Here is a 20,887-nt window from a genome sequence, read left to right as displayed (position 1 = left end):
ACTCCTGATCAAACATAAGATGCAGTCTTCATTAGCCTCATTACAAACCTGCTCACATGGAAACGAGTGAGGTCTTTCCCCACTCCTCTGCTCCAGCCAGACTCTCACCAAATGCTCCTCACTGTACATTTGCATATTCTAATCAAACATCAAGCACAATCAAGCTGCTCTGCTAAAAGAACACACGTTTTTACTTAGGATGCACACATTACTGAGAATTATGTAAATTCTAACAAAAAAAACCCCCACAAGATTTTAAAAATATATGATTTTACATATTTACAAACATACTAAATGGTAGTGATAACCTCTTATGTAGATTATAACTATTATTGACGAGGGCTGGTATATTTAGGCCTGTAGAGCCTATAGGACTAAATATACTAGGTTTGTTTTAGTTTTTAATGTATAAATGTATATTGTTCTGAATACATTTGAGGAGATTTCTAAAAAAAAAAAAATGTAAGTAAGTAGATCAGTGTTTCTCAATTATTATTATTATTTTTTTAAATAGATGGTTTAATTAATGCATGGCCCCCATATGTAAACCAGATAAAGTTTTGGATTTGGGGGTAGTCTGAAAATGTTTAGAGAACGACTGTAGACTATTACTATTACGACTGACTCCCACAGTGTTATGTAGGTTGATCTAAGGCCGACCCCTTGTGGTTAATCTGGTAGTACATAAGATTTTATTATACTCTAGGGGGCAGCAAAGACTTCCCTAACACTAGAGTTTAGAATTTATGGTAGGAAAGTACTACGTTAGATACTCAAGTGGGTGGGCAAGCAATGCCATTTAAATACTTAATGCTACTCATAACAGAATATTTTATGAAATGTGCTTGTTAAAATTATGAAAAAGACACACCGACAATGAATCTTGGATACCTACTTTATTAAAAATACATTTATTCCACATGTTTACACATTAACACTTTTCAGATAGTGAGAGAAAGAGGTTGTCTTCACCACATATTTGATTTATAGATTGTAAAAAAAAAAAAAGGCAAGTGAAAACAAAAACAAGGCAATAATATCCCCAATAACCCCAACTCTGCAGTCTGAAGTGTTTTTTTTTACATGAGCTGGAATCACACACTGCCCCTGAGAAGACATAATGAGATACGGACTGGATGATATATTTGACATTTAGATTGCCCAGCTAATAACTTAATTTTCCTCTAGTCCATGTTTTTGGCAAATTGGACATCATTATAACAATTAAAAACTTTTAATTACTTCTACTTTTTAAACTGTTCTATTATGAAATGTGTAGTTTTTAGTGACATAAAATTTGACACTATACAGTTTAAGTCATTTGTGATTATGCCCGACTCATAGACTGTATATGGTCAAACTCTAAACCATGTGCATAAAAGCCTGTTGGTCCAATGAAGGTTATGTGGTTAGAGAAATGTTCCCGAAAATGAACCAAAGTTGTCAGAAAAAAAAAAAAAAAGTTACAATGGTAACTGTATCTAGAACAATTTGTTACGGATTTTGCATAAATGTGTTAGTCTTTTGTAGCAATGTTTTTCAATCGAAGATTAAATGCTTGACAGTTAACAAAACATGGATAATTTTTTAAATATCAGGGTTGGGAAGAATTTGGAATAACCAAAACTCTCAAAATTTGGCACAAAACTCGGAAAGGTTTTTGACTTCCTTGTTTAGAACCATTTTCACATCAACTGTTACTTGGCCAATTCTGCAAAGCCACAGATCTTAAACAAAACTTATGGATACTCCTCGTACTCAACGCCATTGAATCAAAATTATAAATCGAATCAGGATCGCAAGAATTGGAGTTAACTTTTCTGACACTAAAAACTCAAGACATATTTGACATACAGACATTTTATTGTAAGAAGTAAGACAATGTAATGTAATAGTTATACAATAAATCTAAAAATAGAATACATTTGTGACCAGTGCCAGAATGTCTTGTAACAAAATAATGACAAGTTATCTACATAGAAACTGGCAACTATGTCCATCCATCAATTTTACACTTAATCCATGCAAATATCATCTAAAATGTAGCTAAACTGTGAATCTAAAATTAAAAATAGAGAAACAAAGAGATATAAGATACACACTGTGATGCTAAACACTGTTGGAGTCATTATCGTGTAAAGTGACAAAAATAACGTGGAAGACTAATTGAAAAGTAGTTATTGTATCAGAGTGTGCCACTGATTAAAAAAAAAAAAAAAAAAAGTTAAAAACGTATAAAATAGAAAAAAATAAAACGGCTATAAGGGCCTACGAAGACTGCAATAGGGCTAGGAGACATCTGATCAGTTTCAACATTTCACTTTAAACATAATTGGAAAAGGCTTTACAGCTATTTTGACTGCTTGGTTTGCACTATCACCAACTTGACAACAGTAGAAGCACTGGATTTGTAAAATTCATAATATTTTTAAGTGATTAAATAACCTTTTTTTCTGTATCTTTTATTTCTGATACTAGATAGAAACCTGTTGCAAAATGTCAGTCAGCTTAGATAATATAGACCACCAGTCATCTAACAATTTTAAGTTATTGTATGAAGAAGGTAGACTGTTGTGTCCTCTGCATTTGGATCATTGTTAAATACAGCTGGGGTTAAACTGCTAAAAACTAGGTTTATTGTCAAGAGTGACATATTGTAGGTTCATAGGGGAAACCAGAGTCCCCGAAAGAAATACGGTTTCTTTGAATACTTTCTCCTATCACAGAAAACTTGTACTTTGTGTGTGGAAAGTTAATTTAACAACAGCCAACGTAGCGCTTTGGTAAGCTTGTCAAGTTTGTACAGCACATTATAAATCCAAGCTTTTATACATTTTAATTACTTGACTCAACAACACAGACATGATCAATATAAGTGGGATTTCCCTTGTCAAATCTAAAGCTAAAAACACAAATTGTACCATGTCACCCAGCCCTATTTCTCCTAATGGCAGAGATTGCGCATTTAAAGACATTTTACACTGTAGGAACCTTTTAGCAAGCCATTTCTCATAACTCGTTAAAAAGGTTGCTTCCTACTGTAAAAAAAAAATGTCACAGAAAGAACACACGGGTTAGGGAAGTGAAGTAAGACTAGACCCCCATTCACACATGCAGTCTGACACGGGAATTTTCCTGCATTTTGCCAGAGCAGGGTCATGTGTGAACAAAGCCAGAACAGACTTCCCTGTATTTCTGATCTGGCAATTTCCCAGGTAAATTACTGGGCATATGCAGGGAAGGCTTATGTGTTTGAATAAAGCCATAAAATAGCCAGTATCACTGCTTGGTTATTGTTAATTACCAGCTTGATCACTTTAGTTACCATTTTAGTTTCCTGGTTTCCCTTTAGTTTCCCTCCTCATTCAATTTAAATAATGCAGCAGAGTTTTGCTATGAGACAGAAAGCCAAGCAAAACGCAAGTTATGTGTGAAAAGAGCAGAGCACCAATGTTTTGGGACTGGTGCATGTGTGAATGGGGGTCACTGTAGCCATTCTGTACCCGGAGATTTACTGGGATCTATGTGTGAATGGAGTTCTACAGTATTTACTCCCTTATTGACCTGAGAAGTACTGCCCGTCGCGGTTGTGGGTTTGGAGATGGCGTTTGATTTTGTCTGAGCGGCTGAAGCACTTTCCGCAGACTGGACAGCTGTAAGGTTTTTCTCCGGTGTGAATTCTCATGTGCACTTTGAGATGAGCCATTTGTGTAAAACCTTTTCCGCAAATCTGACATCTAAACGGCTTTTCTCCCGTGTGGCTACGCTGATGCTCCTGTAACCTACCAGACGAGCTACAACACTTACCACAAACGCCGCATCGGTACGGCTTCTCACGTGTGTGGACCTGAACATGCACGTGCAGATGGCCCATGTGACTAAACGCCTCCCCGCAAACTTTACAACAGAATGATGACATATGTCCCGGGATTGGCGACTTCTGGTGCGGGCATTCCACATTGTTGCTAGCCGCGGCTTGGTTACTCATATGAGAAGACTGCCCCCTAGTGGCTCTACCCTTCACCATCCCGCCTCCATTATCAACACCTATAATGTCAATGTTTTCGTTGTTGGAGCAATTTGGGTTGACGGGCGCAAGAGGCTGAGGGTTGGGGTTAGAATTCGGCTCAATTTTGCGGACTGGATTTCTACTAGGCACATCTCGCTCTCTATTCTCGACTCCCTGCTGCAGATTGGAAGAGTGAGGCGCCTCTTGTGGATAGTCAGAGCGCTGAGGAGGATAGAGGTTCTCGGAGGCACTGCAGGAGGAGCCATGTTGGTTGTGTGGGTGCGGGTGGGGATCAGGGCCTTGGTTTTGGCGGTGGTCACGTTTGTCCTTGATCTGAATCGGGATGCGCTCCTCATGACCCATGCTTGGACTCCACTCACGACGTGGGTGCTCTCCGTCTTCATCATCCAATAGACCCATAGAAGGACGGTCTGAAAATACAATTGGACAATACGGAAGGCCATGAGTACATATTACAGATAAAATACATAGAACAATGCATTAGCAATATAGTCTACTCTATCATCAGGAAATCTCTCAAAGCGAACAGGGTAAACATTTTGCTAACAATTATAATCATAACATTCGTCTCAATATGACTGTCAAAGTAATGCAATTGCATGTAATAAACTAAGGGCAATTATAGTTTAAATTGATTTGTTTGATATTATTATTTTAACAATGACATGTCTGGTTAATATAATGTCCAGTACTATAGACTACATATACAAATGCAGTTTAAGAAGAACCTTACTTCAGGCCTACAAATTTTGATGCGTTTAAATCTGGACGTTAGGACATAAAAATGTGTGGTCAACATAATACGTCTTTAAACAACAAACACTGACAATGCCAAAACAATGTTTAACATTTAATTAAATTGCGATTTAGGCAGATTTGTACTGATTATCTGAGGCCTAACTGCCTCACCTACCTTATTTTTTCCATACACCACAAATCATGTTAAAGCGGGGATATAATAATCCTAATTGACATTATTTTGTATTTCAATAGAAATGACATGTCACTAAACGTGACTCTAGCAGCAGCTGCATTTTGATCTCGCTCTTCGGTCAAAATCCATGTAGGAGGACTCCCACAGAGCCGCTATCTCAAGTCAAAGCTAGTTAGCTTACGAACAAAGGTTGCTAACGCGCTAGCCTCCTTAAAACGCCAACATTACAGTCAGCGATTTGATTTAACACTAATTTCAAGATGATGCTTAGTTTGCACGATGCTTAGACTCTTCCCAGTGTTACTGTACGTCTTTACTACAGAAACACTCTCACGTAAAAAGAGAAAATATTACAAGATCCTCTTTAGCATGTTAGCATTAGCACCTGGCCATATCTCGATGCCCGCGTCCCGAAGCCTGCGCCTCAGATGATCGTTCTCTCTCTCTCTGATCGCGATCTCCTCCTGATACTCCAAAATGGTGTCTTCCACAGACTTGTAGATCTCCTGTGCTGCGAGCATTAGGCGCTCGGTCAAAAACACGTTTAAAAACTGCAATTTGGTCATGTTTATTCGGGTAGAACGGAGCCGTCGCGCTATCATCCAGAAAGGGCCAAAAGGATGCTCTACCCAAGTCACGTGACGGGCTTCCTCTGCATTTGTTTCCCCTGCGCATGTCCCAAATGAGGTTATTAAACATTGTACTCTTTTAAGAATGCTTTATCTAGGGTTTATCATTCATAAAGTTGACTAGATGGGCCCTGCTAGTCTATTTTTTGCCATCGTAGTTTAAAAACGAGATGAACAAACCGCTGGTAAACCAAATTATACATTTTGTTGTATTATCATAATTATGTAGAAGGAACTATCTAAAATTTACCCTGTAATCTGAAGTGTCTTGTAATTAGAGACTTAGCCATAGACTGTATAAAGACATACAGTGGGGGGCTTAACTGACACTGTCAGAAATGTTGACCAAAAATTGTATTAAATGAAATATTCCAATATTGATTACTTGTGCTACCATAGTCTCAATAAATAATGGGAAACTATACTTTTTCCACAAATATAAAATAACTGCATTTCTACATAGTTTTGGCACAGTTTTAGTCTGTATTTATTCTGAAATAAAAATAAAACAAATAAAAATATGTTATTATAAAGCCCAATATAATGTTGCAGTATAACTGTTGGCAAAATCATTGTGATACAAATATGCATTTCTATGTTTTATTTTTGTTAACGGTAGACTTTCTTGTAACGTCATTTCTTTTTTATTTTAAATTTCTTTTAAAAACACTTTACCCCCAGTCCACACGTGGCGCAGTAGCAGCCTGTCCCAACACACGCCTCGTTCGTTCATCCTTACTGCCCCACGTGTGTGTCAGACAACTCCTGCACGTTTCGGATCTACGGCTAAAATATGAAGCGACCGAGTGAGTAATCTTTATAATTCTACATTTATACACTATACCTAACTAAAAACATGTAGATATGTACTTTATAATTGATGAAATGTGAGTTGTTAGCTGATTTTGGTCTCTAACCCCTGTTCATGCAGTGCTAGCATACGTTTAGCATTGTGCAAACTCATTGATAAAATGTTGTTTTTGTTTTTATTTCAGAGTTAAGAAAAGCGAGCAAAAGGGTGTCTTGTGCCAAACGTTACAAGATTCAGAAAAAGGTGAAAAGCTTTGTTGTGGTTTTGACAATAGCAATTTGCATTTCAATTTACTTCAAAACTAAGCTGCATTGGATAACACTTAATATCCTTTACAGTTAGGTTTCTGGTTTACTGAACATTTGTAAAGAAAACAACACGACTACACTCTTATGGTAGTTTGTAACAAAGTCGGCACATGCCTTTTCCCACGGGAATTTTGCCCCACATGTCTTGAGTAAATTATTCTCCTTATAGCTTTCATTCAGTTACATTTACAGTTTCGAATCAACTCAACTAATACCTTTATAATCAATATAGATATAGTAGTAATGTTTTTAGTATACTTTGATAAATTATGAACTGACGTTGGGCAGTGTTTGAGTGTTTCCCCACACTATCTTGCTGTCGTTGGTCAAGACACTTCACCAACAATACAACTGGTTGCAACATCAAGGGCATCTGGCATACAAATGAGCCAATAATTGTAATTTAAATAATGATCAAGTACGACAAACTTTTAGTCACACTTTCATATTAACTCTTCAGGTTCGGGAACACAACAGAAAACTCAGAAAAGAAGCAAAAAAGAAAGGAATCACTAAACGCCCTAAAAAGGATCTTGGGGTCCCAAGCAGCGCCCCCTTCAAAGAGGAGGTGCTGAGGGAGGCTGAGCAACGGAGACTACAGGTAAACCGACCTATACAAATACGTTGAATTTTCAATCTTACCTAAGGCTGTCACTGTCCATAAAAGTACCTTAATAGTAGCAATAATAACTGTCTTGCCTTCAAACAAAGATGTATAGAATTTTTTTTTCATTGCATAAACTAAAATGAAAATATTATGTGAGTTAGAATATTATTCTATTGTAGACTATTATAATATTGTTTTGTCTATATGTACATTTAATCTTATTCACTGAATCAAACTTGAATTGTTATCTTTAAAAAATAGATTAAACTGGTATACTCTGTTTAATTTTTTTTAGGTTATTTGAACTTAAACTATTGAAACAATGTTGCAATATTCAACATCGTTTTGAATTTGTTTTTGTTTCTCTCATCTTGTAATTATTATGTTGAAAATTTAACATAATTGCTTTTTGTTTTCTTTTAAAATGTCAGATTGAAGAAGAGAAGGAGAAAAGAAAACAAGCCAAAAAAGAGGAGCGAGCCCAGAAGCGGAAGAAGGAGAAAGAGGGGTCAACAAAAGAAGCAGAGCCCAAAGCCAAGAAGGCTCGAAAGGTAAACTCACAACTGTGTCTTGTTTCAAAGGACTGAAATAATGTTGTTTGAAGTGTATGTATTTGGAGAATAGTCATTGGTCTGGAGGAAAACATATTTTATCTCATTATTTCATCTAACTCATCGATCATAAGGTTATAGGTTTGATTCTCACTGGTAAAAATGTATGCTGCTGTAAATTCATGTTTTTGGATGGAGTGTAGAGGGAAGTAGATGAGTGAAACCACACACATGCAGCTAGGGGTGGATGAAGATTTTTTACCAAACCAAAAAATGTGACTGAAGGGTCTGTTCACACTTGGGTATTGATTTGGTTCTTGGTCTAGTCCCAGTTTAGTCCCAATTTTGATGTGCAAGTGTAAACACATTCTAATTTAAATGTGAACCAATGCAGATGTATGGAGGATTGAGAAAGTTAAGTTGCTCTTAAGTGCTGCTCCAACTGGTTACAACCTCCAAAAGAAAAAGCAATGCATTCACTTAAATTCACACTGCTGTGTGCAAGAGTGACGTGATGCTTGTGAACAAATACATTTGATCACTACTGATTTAGATTTAGTTTCTCTTGTATATTATGGTTATGCCAATGAATGTATAGTAGTTAGTCGTAGTAGTTGTAAATTTTTTGGAACCATGAAAGATGCAAAGGATTTTCAGTTGGGATTTATAGAATTGATACATTTCATTGCAAATCTCAATTTTGAGGTGCAAGTGTAAATGCATTCTAATTTAAATCTCTTCACTTTAATATAATCTTTCACTCATAGCGTGACCAATGCTGATTAATTGGAGTCGATGGGAAAAATAGACAGTTGCATGAATCATCCATCATTTTATATCATGCCTTTCTCCTTATTTTTTCATAGGATGAAGCTCAAAGAAAACAGAAAGCAGTTGAGAAGAATTCCAAACATTATCTTTGCTCAGAGTTAAATAAGGTAACATTCCCTTTATTTAAAAATGTATTGTTATATTTTTTTCTGTGTTGTTAATGTGATCTTGATACTTTAGGTAATAGATGCGTCCGATGTCATTATTGAAGTGCTGGATGCTCGGGACCCTCTGGGCTGTCGGTGTCCACAGCTCGAGGAGACAGTTCTACAGAAAAACAAGAAATTAATTTTTCTATTAAATAAAATAGGTGAGTATTTTGTTTCTGTATGCTCGGGCAGCACAGTTTGTCACAATTTGAGTTCATCCAATTATTAAATCACAAGGGCTGCAATTATTTAAACTATAGAATGCCCTGCATAGAGCAAAATATCTAAAATTCTCTTGTACTTCTAGTTTATACCACTACAGCAGTCTCATTTTGAAATTTACCAAAAAAAAAGTATACCCCAGCTTTACATACATACAGTACTTACTGAGGAGTTAATATTGAATTGTATTGAACTAAATTTTGTAAATTACTGAATGATTGTTTCTGTGTCTAAAGATCTTGTACCTAAAGATAATGCAGAGAAATGGCTCCAGTGTTTACAAAGGGAGTTTCCGGTCTTGGCATTCAAAGCATCTACACAGATTCAAGACAAAACTATGGTAAGTTTAAAAAAAAAGTAAAGAACATTTCAAAATGTAACTCTATGGAGGATTGAGAAGGTTAAGTGGCTCCTAAGTGCTGCTCTAACTGGTTATAACCTCCAAAAGAAAAAAACAATGCATTCATTTAAAGTTGCTCTGCTGTGTGCAAGACTGACTTGAATCTTGTGAACAGATGCACTTAATAATTGCTGGATTTGTTATAGTTTTACATTATGGTGATGCCGCTGTTGAGCTCTAGCTGTCACATAAGGTTTTTGCAATAATGGAAGATGTCAGGCATTTTGAATGGTCATGTCAAAAATTATTTATTCCATCTCAAATCTTAAAAACAAAGAAGTGGTAGCACTAGTAGAAAAATAAACAATTCAGTTTAGAAATTTCTTATGTAAATAAAAAATTGACAATAATACCTAAAATACCTGCCTATTTAGTTACAGCAACATCTTGTAAGCTAGATTGTAAATGTTTTTGTTTTGTATTTATTTCAGCAGGAGAAGAAAAGCCGGATAACTCCTTCAAATGGTTTGTTGGACAGATCGCGAGGAGCTGCCTGCTTCGGACAGAACTGTCTCTCAGATCTGCTCACGAGCTTCTACACTGCCTCCAACAGAGAGGGGGCGCTCAAGGTCGGACTTGTGGGTAAGGAGACCATTTGTTTGTTTTGATGATGTTTATGTGAAATTTTTTTATTTTGAATTGTTGTATACAATCTTAGGTTTTCCAAATGTGGGAAAGAGCAGTGTGATCAACAGTGTAAAGGGAGTTCTGGCCTGTAATGCTGGAGTGAAGAGAGGCATCACAAAGTAAGTACAATATTGAAGCAGGTATGCTAGTTGATTTATGACACTATAAATTAGCAAGAGCAAAAATGACAGCCCTGGACACAATGTCCACATCATCTGGGTTTTGCAAGGCTTAGGTTGTTTTCACACAGTCACTAATTAGGTCGATATTCTCTCTGAGAGCAGTGCACTTAGGACTACTGCACCCGCTCCTTCAGTGGGCTCAGTGCAAGCTATAGCAGTAGGCCTTTTTCATTAGATGCTTCCTGAACATGCTTAACACATCTTTAGTATTTTTTTTTTATTATTATAATGGCTAATGACCATTTTGACCATCTTCTTCCCATACAGGTCAATGCAGGAGGTGCACATCCTGAAAAACATAAACTTGATTGACAGCCCGGGGGTCGTAGCCGAGGACTCAAATCCGGCTCCGGCTCTGGCCTTGAGGTCTCTGAGAGTTGAGGAGGGACTGGAGTCTGAACTACAAGCAGCAACTACACTGCTCAAGCACTGTGATAAAACTCAGGTGACTCCCATTTCTATCTTTGTGCCAAACAACACACTTTAATATAGCTCTATGCCCAAAAAGATGTATGTAGTCTACAGTGTGGCTCGCCTTGAAGCCTGTTGTGATTCCTTTTTCAAGCCTTCAAACTTTTAAAATATATATTATATTTATAATATATACACATGCACGCGCACACACACATATAAAATATATATATATATATATATACTGAAAATGAATTGTGAGCTGGACTGTCAATTTCCTACTCATTCTTCTTACTGGTTAACCTAATGCTTAGTGTGATTGTTATAATGTTTTGGCTGTATTACTCACCCCTCATTAGCCATTACCTATAATGGCCTTCACCCGTGCAGGCCTGAAGAATGAATATTAACTCAAAGTTGCCTTGTCTGACTTTTCTTAGTGCCTTGTTTGTTGTTTCAGGTCATGTTACAGTACACTGTCCCAGATTACAGAAACCCTCTGGAGTTTCTCACGATGTTCGCCAAAAAACGTGGATTTCTGCAGAAAGGGGGCGTGGCCAACACAGAGCAGGCAGCATCAGTGTTCCTGGCTGACTGGACCGGGTTAGTACTAAGTGTCCACTAAATAAATGATTATGTGACCATTTATAGAGAAGCTTCTGTTTGGAAATGAGGACAAAACTCAAGTCTGAAAATCATTTTGAAGACTTATAATCCAACTCTGATCCAAACATAATAGACCAGTGATTCACAAACTATTCACTCGTAATTTAGTTCTTAAGAATTAACATGAATCAAATCCTTCTTTTTAAATGAAATAAAATGTTAATTTCTATGGAATGGTGCTGTTATTTGATTCAACTTCACACACCAACCTAACAATAATAAGAACTTATCTAGGACTTTATTGTGACCAATGAAGAACTCAACCAGGGCTAAAAAGATTGAACTAGATTAGAACTAAAGGTCTAAAACTGGACCATTATAAATCTGAATCAAGCTCTAAAACTAGGAGCTTATTTTAACTTTGATTAGGAGTAACTTGGGTCAATACTGAATACAAAAAAGTACATTAGCAAAACAATACAGGGACTATTAATTTAACCTACCCAGGTTTAAACCAGACTATGCAAGAGTGTGATGTGACCCATAGTGTTCAGTTCCACTCCAATGAAGTTCCCGATGCGAACGGTTACAGGAGCGAATTTGGAGCCAGGCTCTATATTTGAAAATCCGACCGAGTATCATAGCAATCACAAGAGCTGTGCCTGTCCTTCTCACCGAAAAACGGGAAAGGGGCTTACTTAGCAATGAAACGGACTAGTCAATCAAACCTGTTGCTAACGCTAGCGGGAGCACCCTCGGGAAATGAAAGCATCTGATTGGTCAGATTTGATTATGTATGTTCATATCTTGATTTAGGAAAGATATAGCAAAATGAAAAATTCAGGATCAGGTTGAGTGGGTTAATAATTATTTTAAGACTAAAATAATGAGACTCAGAGTAGCACTCACAGAGAGAGGGACCACAAGAGACCAGTGCAAGTCAGTGGGAGCCAGGGTCCGAAGGAGCCAGAAGAGCCCACGTCTGAACTTCCTATTGGAACATGGCAGCTAGTGCGTTAGCCCTGTCCATTCATATATACGGTCTATGGAACTAACACATAAAACATAATAATTTGACCAGACTACACCTATGCACAACTAGTATAATGTGCCCCACTGTTTGAGAACCACTAATGTGTGCTATGAACCCAATGCTGAAATAAAAATCTTATTATTAAATCACACTTTTTGTTTTCTGTCCAGCGCGAAGTTGAGTTATCACTGCAAACCTCCAGAGAAGAGCCCCCTCCCTCCGTACGTGTCTGAGGAGACTGTGGCTGAGATGAAGAAGGGATGGGACCTCAAGAAAATACAAATGGGCAACGAAGAAACTTTGAAAGGTTAAAAACAGGCAATAGAAGAAATATGAGGCCAATTGAAAAATAATGCATTGGTTTTCATGATTTTGATTGCAAACCTATAAAACAATAGCATTAGAGTCCAAGGTCATTTAAAGACTTAACATCAGAAGACCAGACAATAAGGCGCAAATATACAATTTAAATAATTACATTTGTCTCTTCAGCTCAGATCAATACCACAATCTCACAAGTCTTCCTATTGTTAAAAACAGAAAAAAGTACTAAACCAGGAACATGGAAGAGTTTGTCACTTTTTTCTTGGATTTTAAAATGATAAAATAAAATCAATGAATTTGTTTTAGGAATGCAGTTTGGAAATGAGGACAAAACAACGTCTGAAATTCACTTTGTAGACTTATAATCCAACTCTGATCCAAACATAGACCAGGACTAACCCAGAACTATTAACAGAAAATAACCAAAAATGTGTTGAAGCAAAATCGGTATACTTAAGTGACCAGATGGTGTCAAAATAAGTTCTTGATGTGTTTATTTTTTTATTTTTGTTTTGGCTTGTTTTTAGCTGTGAAGTTTCCAAACCCAGCAAGCAGCATAAGTTTTACTTCCAGAGGACCAACAGCGGGGGTCCTGAAAGTGACTGAAATCATTGTAACAGAAAGTGAACAAAAAACTGAAGAGGATGGAGAAGATGAAGATGAGGAGAATGAGGAGGTAAAACTGTTTATGTAGAGATAATGGTTTTTCAAATATTTTTAAACCCCAGCGATTCGAAATGAGGACAAAATTTCAGTCTTGATGTTTTGATGAAGACTTCTAATCCAACTCTGATCCAACCGCTGGGAAATCATTGTGAAGAAAGAGCTTTGAGTATTAAAGTCTTACACAAGTGTTTAAAATGTTGTTATTTGCAGATGGAGGAGGAAGTAGATTTACATGAAGAGGATGTAAAGAGGCCACAGAAAAAAGTAACAAGTATGTAAAAAAAAAAAAAAAAAAACCTGTTGCTACATAAAACTGCTTTTACATTACATTGCATTGTTGAATTTGTGTCCAAACAAACAGTGGTGTCTTCAAGTAAAAAAAAAACAAAGCAGCATGAATCTGTTGAATAAATGCTGTTAAACATTGTCAGAGCAGAGGCCTGTCTCACATACTTGTATTAAAGAAAAAAAAGGAAATGATTGACTTTGTGCCTGATGTCCGATTCTCCTGCATTTAAACAGAAACAGGGATTTAATTAGCTCCTTGTTTATACAACATAATAGAATAATTTCTTTTCTAGTTGCAGAACCTCCAGCTCCGGTCCAGCCTGTCACCGTGAATATCTCCAGCTCCACCGCAGATGACGCTTATGACTTCAGTGTGGACTTCAAATGAACCAAGAGACAAAATGTACTCCACTAACAATTGTGAAAATATGGACTTTGATAAAAGAAAATATGGACTTTTCTATTGCTAGAAATAGAAACCAAATCCACAGCAGTTTTAACTTTAAATGTTGTATATAGATTTGACTATATGAAATAAAAACTACTATGAATGTGTAATGCTTGGGTTTTTAAATGTATTTTGATATTACTGTATTAGGTTAAATTGTTAATTTCTATGGCAGCAAACCGAATTTGTCATCATTCTGAAACCCATGGATGTGTAATGTCAGTCTTAGGTTATGTTACTGGGCAAATATGTCTTAGATTATCCACATGACAATATTGATATTTGGTTGATAAAGGGTTTTCTTTAGAAATGTGCCAAAAATGTTATTGCACTAAACAAACGGACCATAAAACAAAAATATCACTTTATAAACATATTAGTTTGAAAGTGTACAGAGCAAGTTTATTTTAAGTTAACTAAACCATATGCATCCTTTTCACATACATTGTTGTCAGATGAACTTAACATTGTGTTCATGAAATTAGAATATTATCTCCCATCTCTCCTGCCAGGATGAGTGTGGCTCAGGAGTAGAGCTTTCGCCCACTAACCCAAAAGTTGGCAGCTGGCAACATTCATGAACATAAATCAGACCAGATTTTCCACTCCAGTAACCAAACCATTAGTCCACAATCTAACCAAGTACTGGATCACTGGATTCCATTAAAATTTGACAGTCCTCAGTCAGTCTAAACCTGGGCAGTCATGGTTACAGAAATATATTTTTAACAGCGAATAATTTATGAAATTGTTAAGTGACTTGGAACAGCGCTAAACAAGATTAAAACAGGAGGCCAAGGAAATGCCAAAGATATTAATGGATGTAAAGAAAGGGGACATCAAAACAAAATACAAGTGTGTTTTGAATAAAAAGCTCTTTATTCTGTATATTTACAAAACTTGACATTATTTACACCTTATACGAAAACAATAAAAAATTATTAAAACTGGCAAAATCTCAGGTTAAGGCAGACAGAACAAGTTGTGAAACTTTAGCACCAGTAAAATAATGTAACAAAATATTTGAGATATATACTTTTTTTTTTTATGTAATGGTTATAAAGCTAAGGCTAGCAGCTAAAGTCATTACAGAGTTGAAAAAATAAAATAAAATTGTAGAAGTGTAGAAAATTATCCAAATAAAATTTTGATGAAATAGAAAATTGTTTTATTATCTACCATTTCTGTTACTACACATGAAGGCAAAATCATGTTAAAATGTATTCAAATACAGGTACAGTAACTGGACTGATTTTGTGATGTCAAAATTCAAATCAAAACATTTTACATAATATATTTTTTCAACTAAAATTTAAACTATAAAAATCTTAACGTGATTTACAGATAGAATGTCCACAGGTAAAGTGAGGTCAGGCTTTGGCAATAAAGCAAAATACAATTGAGAACATGATAGGGTATTGTGAATTTAACAGTTAGTGTTTCCTGAGGTAAAATTTGGTCCAAAGTAGGTCCATTTGGTTGAAAAGGTCCCAAAACTTTAATTTTTAAGTCTGTAAAAAACAATAACCCATAATTAATTTGAAATATTAGTTTAGGTTTAGACTCATTTACTTTAAAAAACAGATTAAATGAATAATTTAGACTTAGAGATATTATTTATAAACAGTGCAATAAATATTTAAAGTAAAAGGACACACACAAAAAAATCTATTTTTACCTTGTGTAGATGTCCTTTTTATAGTGGTCTTATTCTCTGTCCTCATGCCGTCTGATGGGGTGGAATTTTCCAGTGGGGTCTTGAATGTACCACAGATCCCAGAGGTCAGTGAAGGCAGCACCGCGGCCCCAGGGTTTATAATGGCCGTTCCAGTGCAGCAGTTTGGCGGCTTTAACGAACTGAGACGAGTAACGGTTACCTGCTCCTGTCGTACCTGGTACACAAGAACGATTTGATAATTTTTGTTTTAAAATGATAACCAAATACAAAAGAAAATTTCATTCTCTTCTGAAAGTCACTGTCTTACATCTGTCTGAAGGGAGGAGCTAACTAACTAGTTGTTTATAGTAGGGAGTAGCTGTTAGGTGTGAATTGTCACCTGAGTCTTATTTTAACCAAATTGCAAAAAAATTATTATATCACAATATCGTCGTTCGCAATAATCAAGTACAACAATTTATATATAATGCCTTTTTTTTTTAAACCAATGTTAACACTTTCGTGTAAATCAGAGCTGTAGTTTAATGTAATTGTGATTCATATTTCAGCACTAGTGAAAAGCCTAGATAAAATAAGATGCGTTATAGTGTGATGTCTGACCCAGATGCCTGATGTGCCACATGGGATCGATGGCGCCGTGTCTTTTGTAGAAGACGATGAGCAGAGGAGGAGTGATCACACTGTCACCCAGAGTCTTACTGTACAGGTCCTCACTGGAAACACACACAACAACACAGCCATTATGAAATATGAAAAGGCCTTCATATTTGTCCCTCACAATAGGGCTGAAAAAAATTATATTTACAAATATTGCTACGCATTATCTGGACTAAAACAGATTCCAAACCATGTCACGTGATGTGAGTCAGACATAGCAGTATTTACATGAAAATAAAGTTGTTGTTTTTTTTTTTACAAATCATAAGAACATTATGTCTACAGGCATACTGTATAGCGGGGTGTCCAGTCTTTTCCAGACAATTGAAACATCAGTGGTCAATATAGAGTGATGTTCATATGGATGCATTTTACACAGGTTTGATGGAGCCACTGGACCTTTAACAAGGCTTGAGACTTTAATGTTCGGCCTGTACCACCATGCACTGTGGTGTTATTGAGGTTAGTGCTAGAATTACTACAGTTTGCAGTAAAAAGTAATGCTTAAGATCATTTGGGCCAATTTAACAGGAAGTCAGAGGACCAGTGCTGCATCTGCTATAGTTTTAGTGGCAATAGTAGTAGTACAGGGGTGTCTGAACATGTACTGCATTTTCCACCAACAGAACTTCAACAACATCATACTGCATTACCATACAAAACTAAAATGTGTGTTTCAAGTCTTAATAAAGTTATATTGGCACTGTCAACACTATCATATGCAGCCCTCCACTTCAAATATGTTTCTACATATATGTGGCCCTTGAAAAGTTTGGACACCCCTATGTAATATAATCATACCTTCACTGTTAGTTATAGTGACAGCAGCAGTATTATTAGCAGTAAGTTGTAGCAGTATTAGTAGCGGCAGTATATGTATATCCTCACTGTGTGTTGAGCTCCATCCAGTGCTGCAGCTGTCCTGTGATGTTCTGGTTTTTCCATTCTGTCAGATTTGCGATGAAGACTCCAGGGTTAAAAGAACACGTGTTTGCTCTCAGACCCAGCTTCTTTATCGCCTCTTTCCTGAAGTCCAGGAAGCCCATGTAGTTATTCTGAAAGAGATACAGATAAAATGCAGTTAATTTAAAATACAATCAAACCTTTTTATTTGTGAATGTACAATATTGACAAAAGATTTTAAAACATGTATCAATTTTCTTTTTTTTAACTTTAACTTTTACTTGAAACCCATAAGAGTGAGTGAAAGGGGTGGACACCTGATTCCCAGCTCCTCGAACGATTCCTTTGGCAGAGGAAGAATCACAGTCTTCAGAGAAAGCTGCTGCTTGTCCTGGTTTAAGATTGGTCTCAAACAGCTCCTGAATATCTCCTAAAATCAAACAAAAATAACAAGTCATACACAAGTTATAAACTATGCAACTTTAACCTATTGCAACCTTCTGCAATCTGGACAAAATAATGTTCTTTTTGTAGAACAATTACAAACTACTGATAAAAAAGACATCAAATAAACCTTCAAATTATAGTTTTAATGAAAAGTTTTAAAAATGTTGAATCTTGTTTTTTATTTGCAGAAATGTGCATTTTAACAATAATCTGTCATATTTACACTGTAATTATACATTAATAATAATAAACGGTCCCTATCCCCTAACCACTTTTTTTTTACTGTATATCATTAAGTATTTCCATTTCATTCCACTCACCTTGTACAATAACATCATCGTCCAAATAAATGGCCTTTTCTGCCTCAGGGAAGTACAGGGGGAGGTAGAATCTTGCAAAAGCCAACTGCAAAATAAGTACAGACAATGTAGGGAATATTGTACTGTTTTACCACAGCAAAAATATGCTGTGGGTTTCTGTTGTGTAACTTGTCTTACTGGTTTTGAAGCTTCCACGCTGTTTGAATCTTGAGAAATCTTCCCTTTAAGGAACTCCAGATCAAATATAACTATTTTATGTTTAATGCTTTTTAGCTTTGATTCACTGAGCCACGCTCTGTGGAGATAGGAGAAAAACAATAGAAGGTCAGCCGATAACAGCAGAAAATATAGGCAAAATAAACATATATTGGCCTAAATACAGCATACTGGAAAAAGGAGCATGAAAGGTGTGATTTTTTATTTTGTTTTGTTTTGTGCACCATAAACATTTAACAGCCAGCCATAATCTGTACTTCTGTTTAGTAGTTAGTTTTTGCATTTCAGTTATATTTTTCTAATAAGTAAAAATAGGATGTCAATAAAACTATGGAATGTCAATGTCAAAGCTTTTTTTTTTTTTTTTTTTTTTTTGTCAGAGTGGTCCCCAGGACAAGAAGTTTTTCCATTTGTAGAGACAGTTAAATAAATAAACTAGTTATTTATCCAACCAAAGTCTTCGTTAGTTCTGGTCCACCAGCAGTCTGACCAGAAATGACGAAGCTCCGAAACGTCTTTGATTAAACATTTTTGTCCAGTTGACAGAACTGAATTTCTCCTTTGCCACTTGGTGTAGTGTTCAGGGGCAAGTAATATGTCTAATACTGATCTATAGGCTTTGTGGTTGGACAAATACATTGTTTATTTATTTAACAGTCTCTACAATTCCAGTTGACAGAATTGAATTTCTCCTTTGTTATGTGCCCTTTCTGGAAGACAGAGGGATTACAGAAACCCTACACCAGGTGGTTGTGGTTGGTTGTGACTTACTTGAGGTGCTGCACAGTGTGGTTGAGAGTGATTATAGTGAACACCACATTGGCTTTAGTGTTGGAGTAGACGCTGTTTATGGCCGTCACTGTGGCGCCCAGTCGGTCCTCTGCCGCTGTGATAAGAACTGGAATCTCATCTCCAGATCTGGGCCCTGAAGCCGGACGCAGGTTCTGAGAGAGTTCCGCCTCAAAAGGAAGGACCACCCCAGAATCTGGAAGTAGAGTAAATAGGAAAAAATGTATGTGTTTGTGGGTGGGCCCAGACACAATTCCCACAATGATAATAATAATAATAATAATAATAATAATAGTTAAATAAATAAATCTGTTATTGTCTATTTGTCTTGGGACACATGCTTTAACATAAAGAAAAGGCAACACAGCAACATAAGCCCATACAAACATCCACCACTGAACATAAATACATAAGAGACCAAGTATAAGCACGACTAATACACCATCAGAGACCCTTAAGTCACTCCATACAGTCAAGCGCTTCACAGTCAAGATTCAGTCCACAAGAACGAGACGAGGAGATTTTGACAGAATTTTGTAATAAATTGCAAATTCAATTGTAGCAGTGCACAATTTTGGTCTAATATTTTTGGTCTAATATTGTCATTGTACTTTTGCTTTTTGAACTACAACTTCAGGAAATGTAACTTGCCAGCAACTAACTATTTTTCCTAATGGTTGTGCAGTAAGAACATTGTTTTGTTATGCACCACACTTTGAGAAACTGTTTTTAGAATGTCAGAATGGCAATAAAATGATTTAATGTAGCTCATTTGAATAAGACCTTTGCCTACTAATCTGAAGGTCAATGTTTGATTATTCCTGCCACTGGAATAACAAACAGTTCTTGTGTCCTTGGGCAAGACACTGACATGTCTGAAATAGCAATAAAATGTTTCCAATTAAAAGAAGGAGAAGGGAATGGTCCATCTGTGTTTGTTTGTAAGCATAATATTACAAGTTATTTGCGTCACACTGAATTAATAAGCCATAAATAATATCTTTGTATCTGCATAACACCTGACCAGAATCAATTAAACCACAAATTTTTATTCCTTATCACATTTTTACCTGGATTCTCTTTGTGTAAAAAGTCACTGAGATTCAGAAGGTTTCTCTGAACAATAATAAGGAAGGCCACAGCCAGGAGCACCAGAATCACCAGGTTTACTGAAAAAAATACAAAAAGATTTACATTTTGCCACTAAACCTGGTAAGAATAAAGAAGTTTACAGACCAATGCAAACATAAACCAAACTGTACATTAATAAATAACTCTTACCTTTTCGTAGTGTCATAATGGCGTCTTCATTCGTCCCTTTAGTGAGTTTAAATTTTTTTCAAACGAAAATTTAAGACGCGAAATGTTGAGATGTAAGGATAGGCTGGAGGAGGATGATGCTAAGCGAGGTCACAAGCTGCAGCAGCCGCGTCTACACAAAACAAAGAACATTATAACACGTATGCAAAGAGACCTCAGCCAAAAGATGTAGATAAATTAAAATACAGTAAAATACATCTTTAAATTACATAAAAAATGGCAAAGAAAGACAATTTACCTTGACTGCCAAACTGCCAACTCAACATTGGCAACTTTTATTTGCTATCGAGGCTGGGTGTAGTAGGCATACAGCCACATTTCCTGCCCAAAATAACTAATTATATATCAAGTTGCTATTAAAAAATATATGTATATGTATGCAACAGAAGCATTAACCCGATTTCTGATTGAAACATTGAATTATGTGTATTTAACAAAAGAGAAAATTAACACGTTAGTGATATTATTTACTGGCGTTATTAAAGACAGCTAAAACGCTT

At 36.1% G+C, this 20,887-nt stretch overlaps 3 protein-coding genes and 4 non-coding genes across 7 annotated transcripts; 5 read left to right on the top strand and 2 right to left on the bottom strand.

Annotated features, from left to right (window-relative positions):
• Nucleotides 1-881: 881 nt before the first annotated feature.
• On the bottom strand, nucleotides 882-5,606 carry LOC110168387 (zinc finger protein 227-like). The gene is made up of 2 exons (XM_020933825.2): nucleotides 5,350-5,606; nucleotides 882-4,440 (listed from the first exon to the last, which is right to left on the bottom strand). Exons 1-2 carry the CDS (start codon nucleotides 5,564-5,566, stop codon nucleotides 3,557-3,559), a joined length of 1,101 nt encoding a protein of 366 aa, XP_020789484.1. The 5' UTR covers nucleotides 5,567-5,606; the 3' UTR covers nucleotides 882-3,556.
• Nucleotides 5,607-5,685: 79 nt separating this feature from the next.
• Nucleotides 5,686-14,167, top strand: gnl3 (guanine nucleotide binding protein-like 3 (nucleolar)). The gene is made up of 16 exons (XM_055160174.1): nucleotides 5,686-5,778; nucleotides 6,275-6,399; nucleotides 6,589-6,647; nucleotides 7,173-7,313; nucleotides 7,751-7,870; nucleotides 8,737-8,808; nucleotides 8,882-9,011; nucleotides 9,309-9,412; nucleotides 9,904-10,054; nucleotides 10,131-10,218; nucleotides 10,549-10,726; nucleotides 11,153-11,295; nucleotides 12,502-12,638; nucleotides 13,183-13,331; nucleotides 13,532-13,592; nucleotides 13,903-14,167. Exons 2-16 carry the CDS (start codon nucleotides 6,387-6,389, stop codon nucleotides 13,995-13,997), a joined length of 1,641 nt encoding a protein of 546 aa, XP_055016149.1. The 5' UTR covers nucleotides 5,686-5,778; nucleotides 6,275-6,386; the 3' UTR covers nucleotides 13,998-14,167.
• LOC129411151 (small nucleolar RNA SNORA47) lies at nucleotides 8,270-8,401 on the top strand. Its single transcript, XR_008633174.1, has one exon. It is a non-coding gene; the product is annotated as a small nucleolar RNA SNORA47 (small nucleolar RNA).
• LOC129411152 (small nucleolar RNA SNORA47) lies at nucleotides 9,458-9,542 on the top strand. Its single transcript, XR_008633175.1, has one exon. It is a non-coding gene; the product is annotated as a small nucleolar RNA SNORA47 (small nucleolar RNA).
• Nucleotides 11,357-11,430, top strand: LOC129411148 (small nucleolar RNA SNORD19). Its single transcript, XR_008633172.1, has one exon. It is a non-coding gene; the product is annotated as a small nucleolar RNA SNORD19 (small nucleolar RNA).
• Nucleotides 12,972-13,044, top strand: LOC129411150 (small nucleolar RNA SNORD19). The gene has a single exon (XR_008633173.1). It is a non-coding gene; the product is annotated as a small nucleolar RNA SNORD19 (small nucleolar RNA).
• A 767-nt stretch (nucleotides 14,168-14,934) lies between the features above and the next one.
• Nucleotides 14,935-20,688, bottom strand: glt8d1 (glycosyltransferase 8 domain containing 1). The gene is made up of 11 exons (XM_020933905.2): nucleotides 20,626-20,688; nucleotides 20,349-20,499; nucleotides 20,138-20,236; nucleotides 19,050-19,263; nucleotides 18,240-18,357; nucleotides 18,063-18,147; nucleotides 17,613-17,725; nucleotides 17,281-17,447; nucleotides 16,336-16,448; nucleotides 15,736-15,949; nucleotides 14,935-15,568 (listed from the first exon to the last, which is right to left on the bottom strand). The coding sequence occupies exons 2-10, from the start codon at nucleotides 20,362-20,364 to the stop codon at nucleotides 15,765-15,767; spliced, it is 1,110 nt and encodes a 369-aa protein (XP_020789564.1). The 5' UTR covers nucleotides 20,365-20,499; nucleotides 20,626-20,688; the 3' UTR covers nucleotides 14,935-15,568; nucleotides 15,736-15,764.
• Between the last annotated feature and the right edge of the window lie 199 nt (nucleotides 20,689-20,887).

The sequence above is a fragment of the Boleophthalmus pectinirostris genome, unplaced genomic scaffold (genome assembly GCF_026225935.1).
Source record: "Boleophthalmus pectinirostris isolate CB_2022bp ecotype Guang Dong unplaced genomic scaffold, ASM2622593v1 HiC_scaffold_3, whole genome shotgun sequence".
In the NCBI taxonomy this organism is placed as follows: domain Eukaryota; kingdom Metazoa; phylum Chordata; class Actinopteri; order Gobiiformes; family Gobiidae; genus Boleophthalmus; species Boleophthalmus pectinirostris.
The sequence above is the reverse complement of the archived record's forward strand: the minus strand, read 5'-3'. Positions and strand labels throughout refer to the sequence as shown.

Excerpts from the sequence above, each read along its gene's own strand:
- LOC110168387 (XM_020933825.2), bottom strand. The coding sequence starts at position 5,566 with ATGATAGCGCGACGGCTCCGTTCTACCCGAATAAACATGACCAAATTG. Across the intron at positions 4,441-5,349 it reads GGGCATCGAGATATGGCCAG|ACCGTCCTTCTATGGGTCTA; the intron begins GTGCTAATGCTA and ends TTGTATTTTCAG.
- gnl3 (XM_055160174.1), top strand. Across the intron at positions 10,055-10,130 it reads GCTCAAGGTCGGACTTGTGG|GTTTTCCAAATGTGGGAAAG; the intron begins GTAAGGAGACCA and ends ATACAATCTTAG. Across the intron at positions 13,593-13,902 it reads GCCACAGAAAAAAGTAACAA|TTGCAGAACCTCCAGCTCCG; the intron begins GTATGTAAAAAA and ends TTTCTTTTCTAG.
- glt8d1 (XM_020933905.2), bottom strand. Across the intron at positions 18,358-19,049 it reads CACACTGTGCAGCACCTCAA|AGCGTGGCTCAGTGAATCAA; the intron begins GTAAGTCACAAC and ends CTATCTCCACAG. Across the intron at positions 18,148-18,239 it reads GCGTGGAAGCTTCAAAACCA|TTGGCTTTTGCAAGATTCTA; the intron begins GTAAGACAAGTT and ends CTTATTTTGCAG.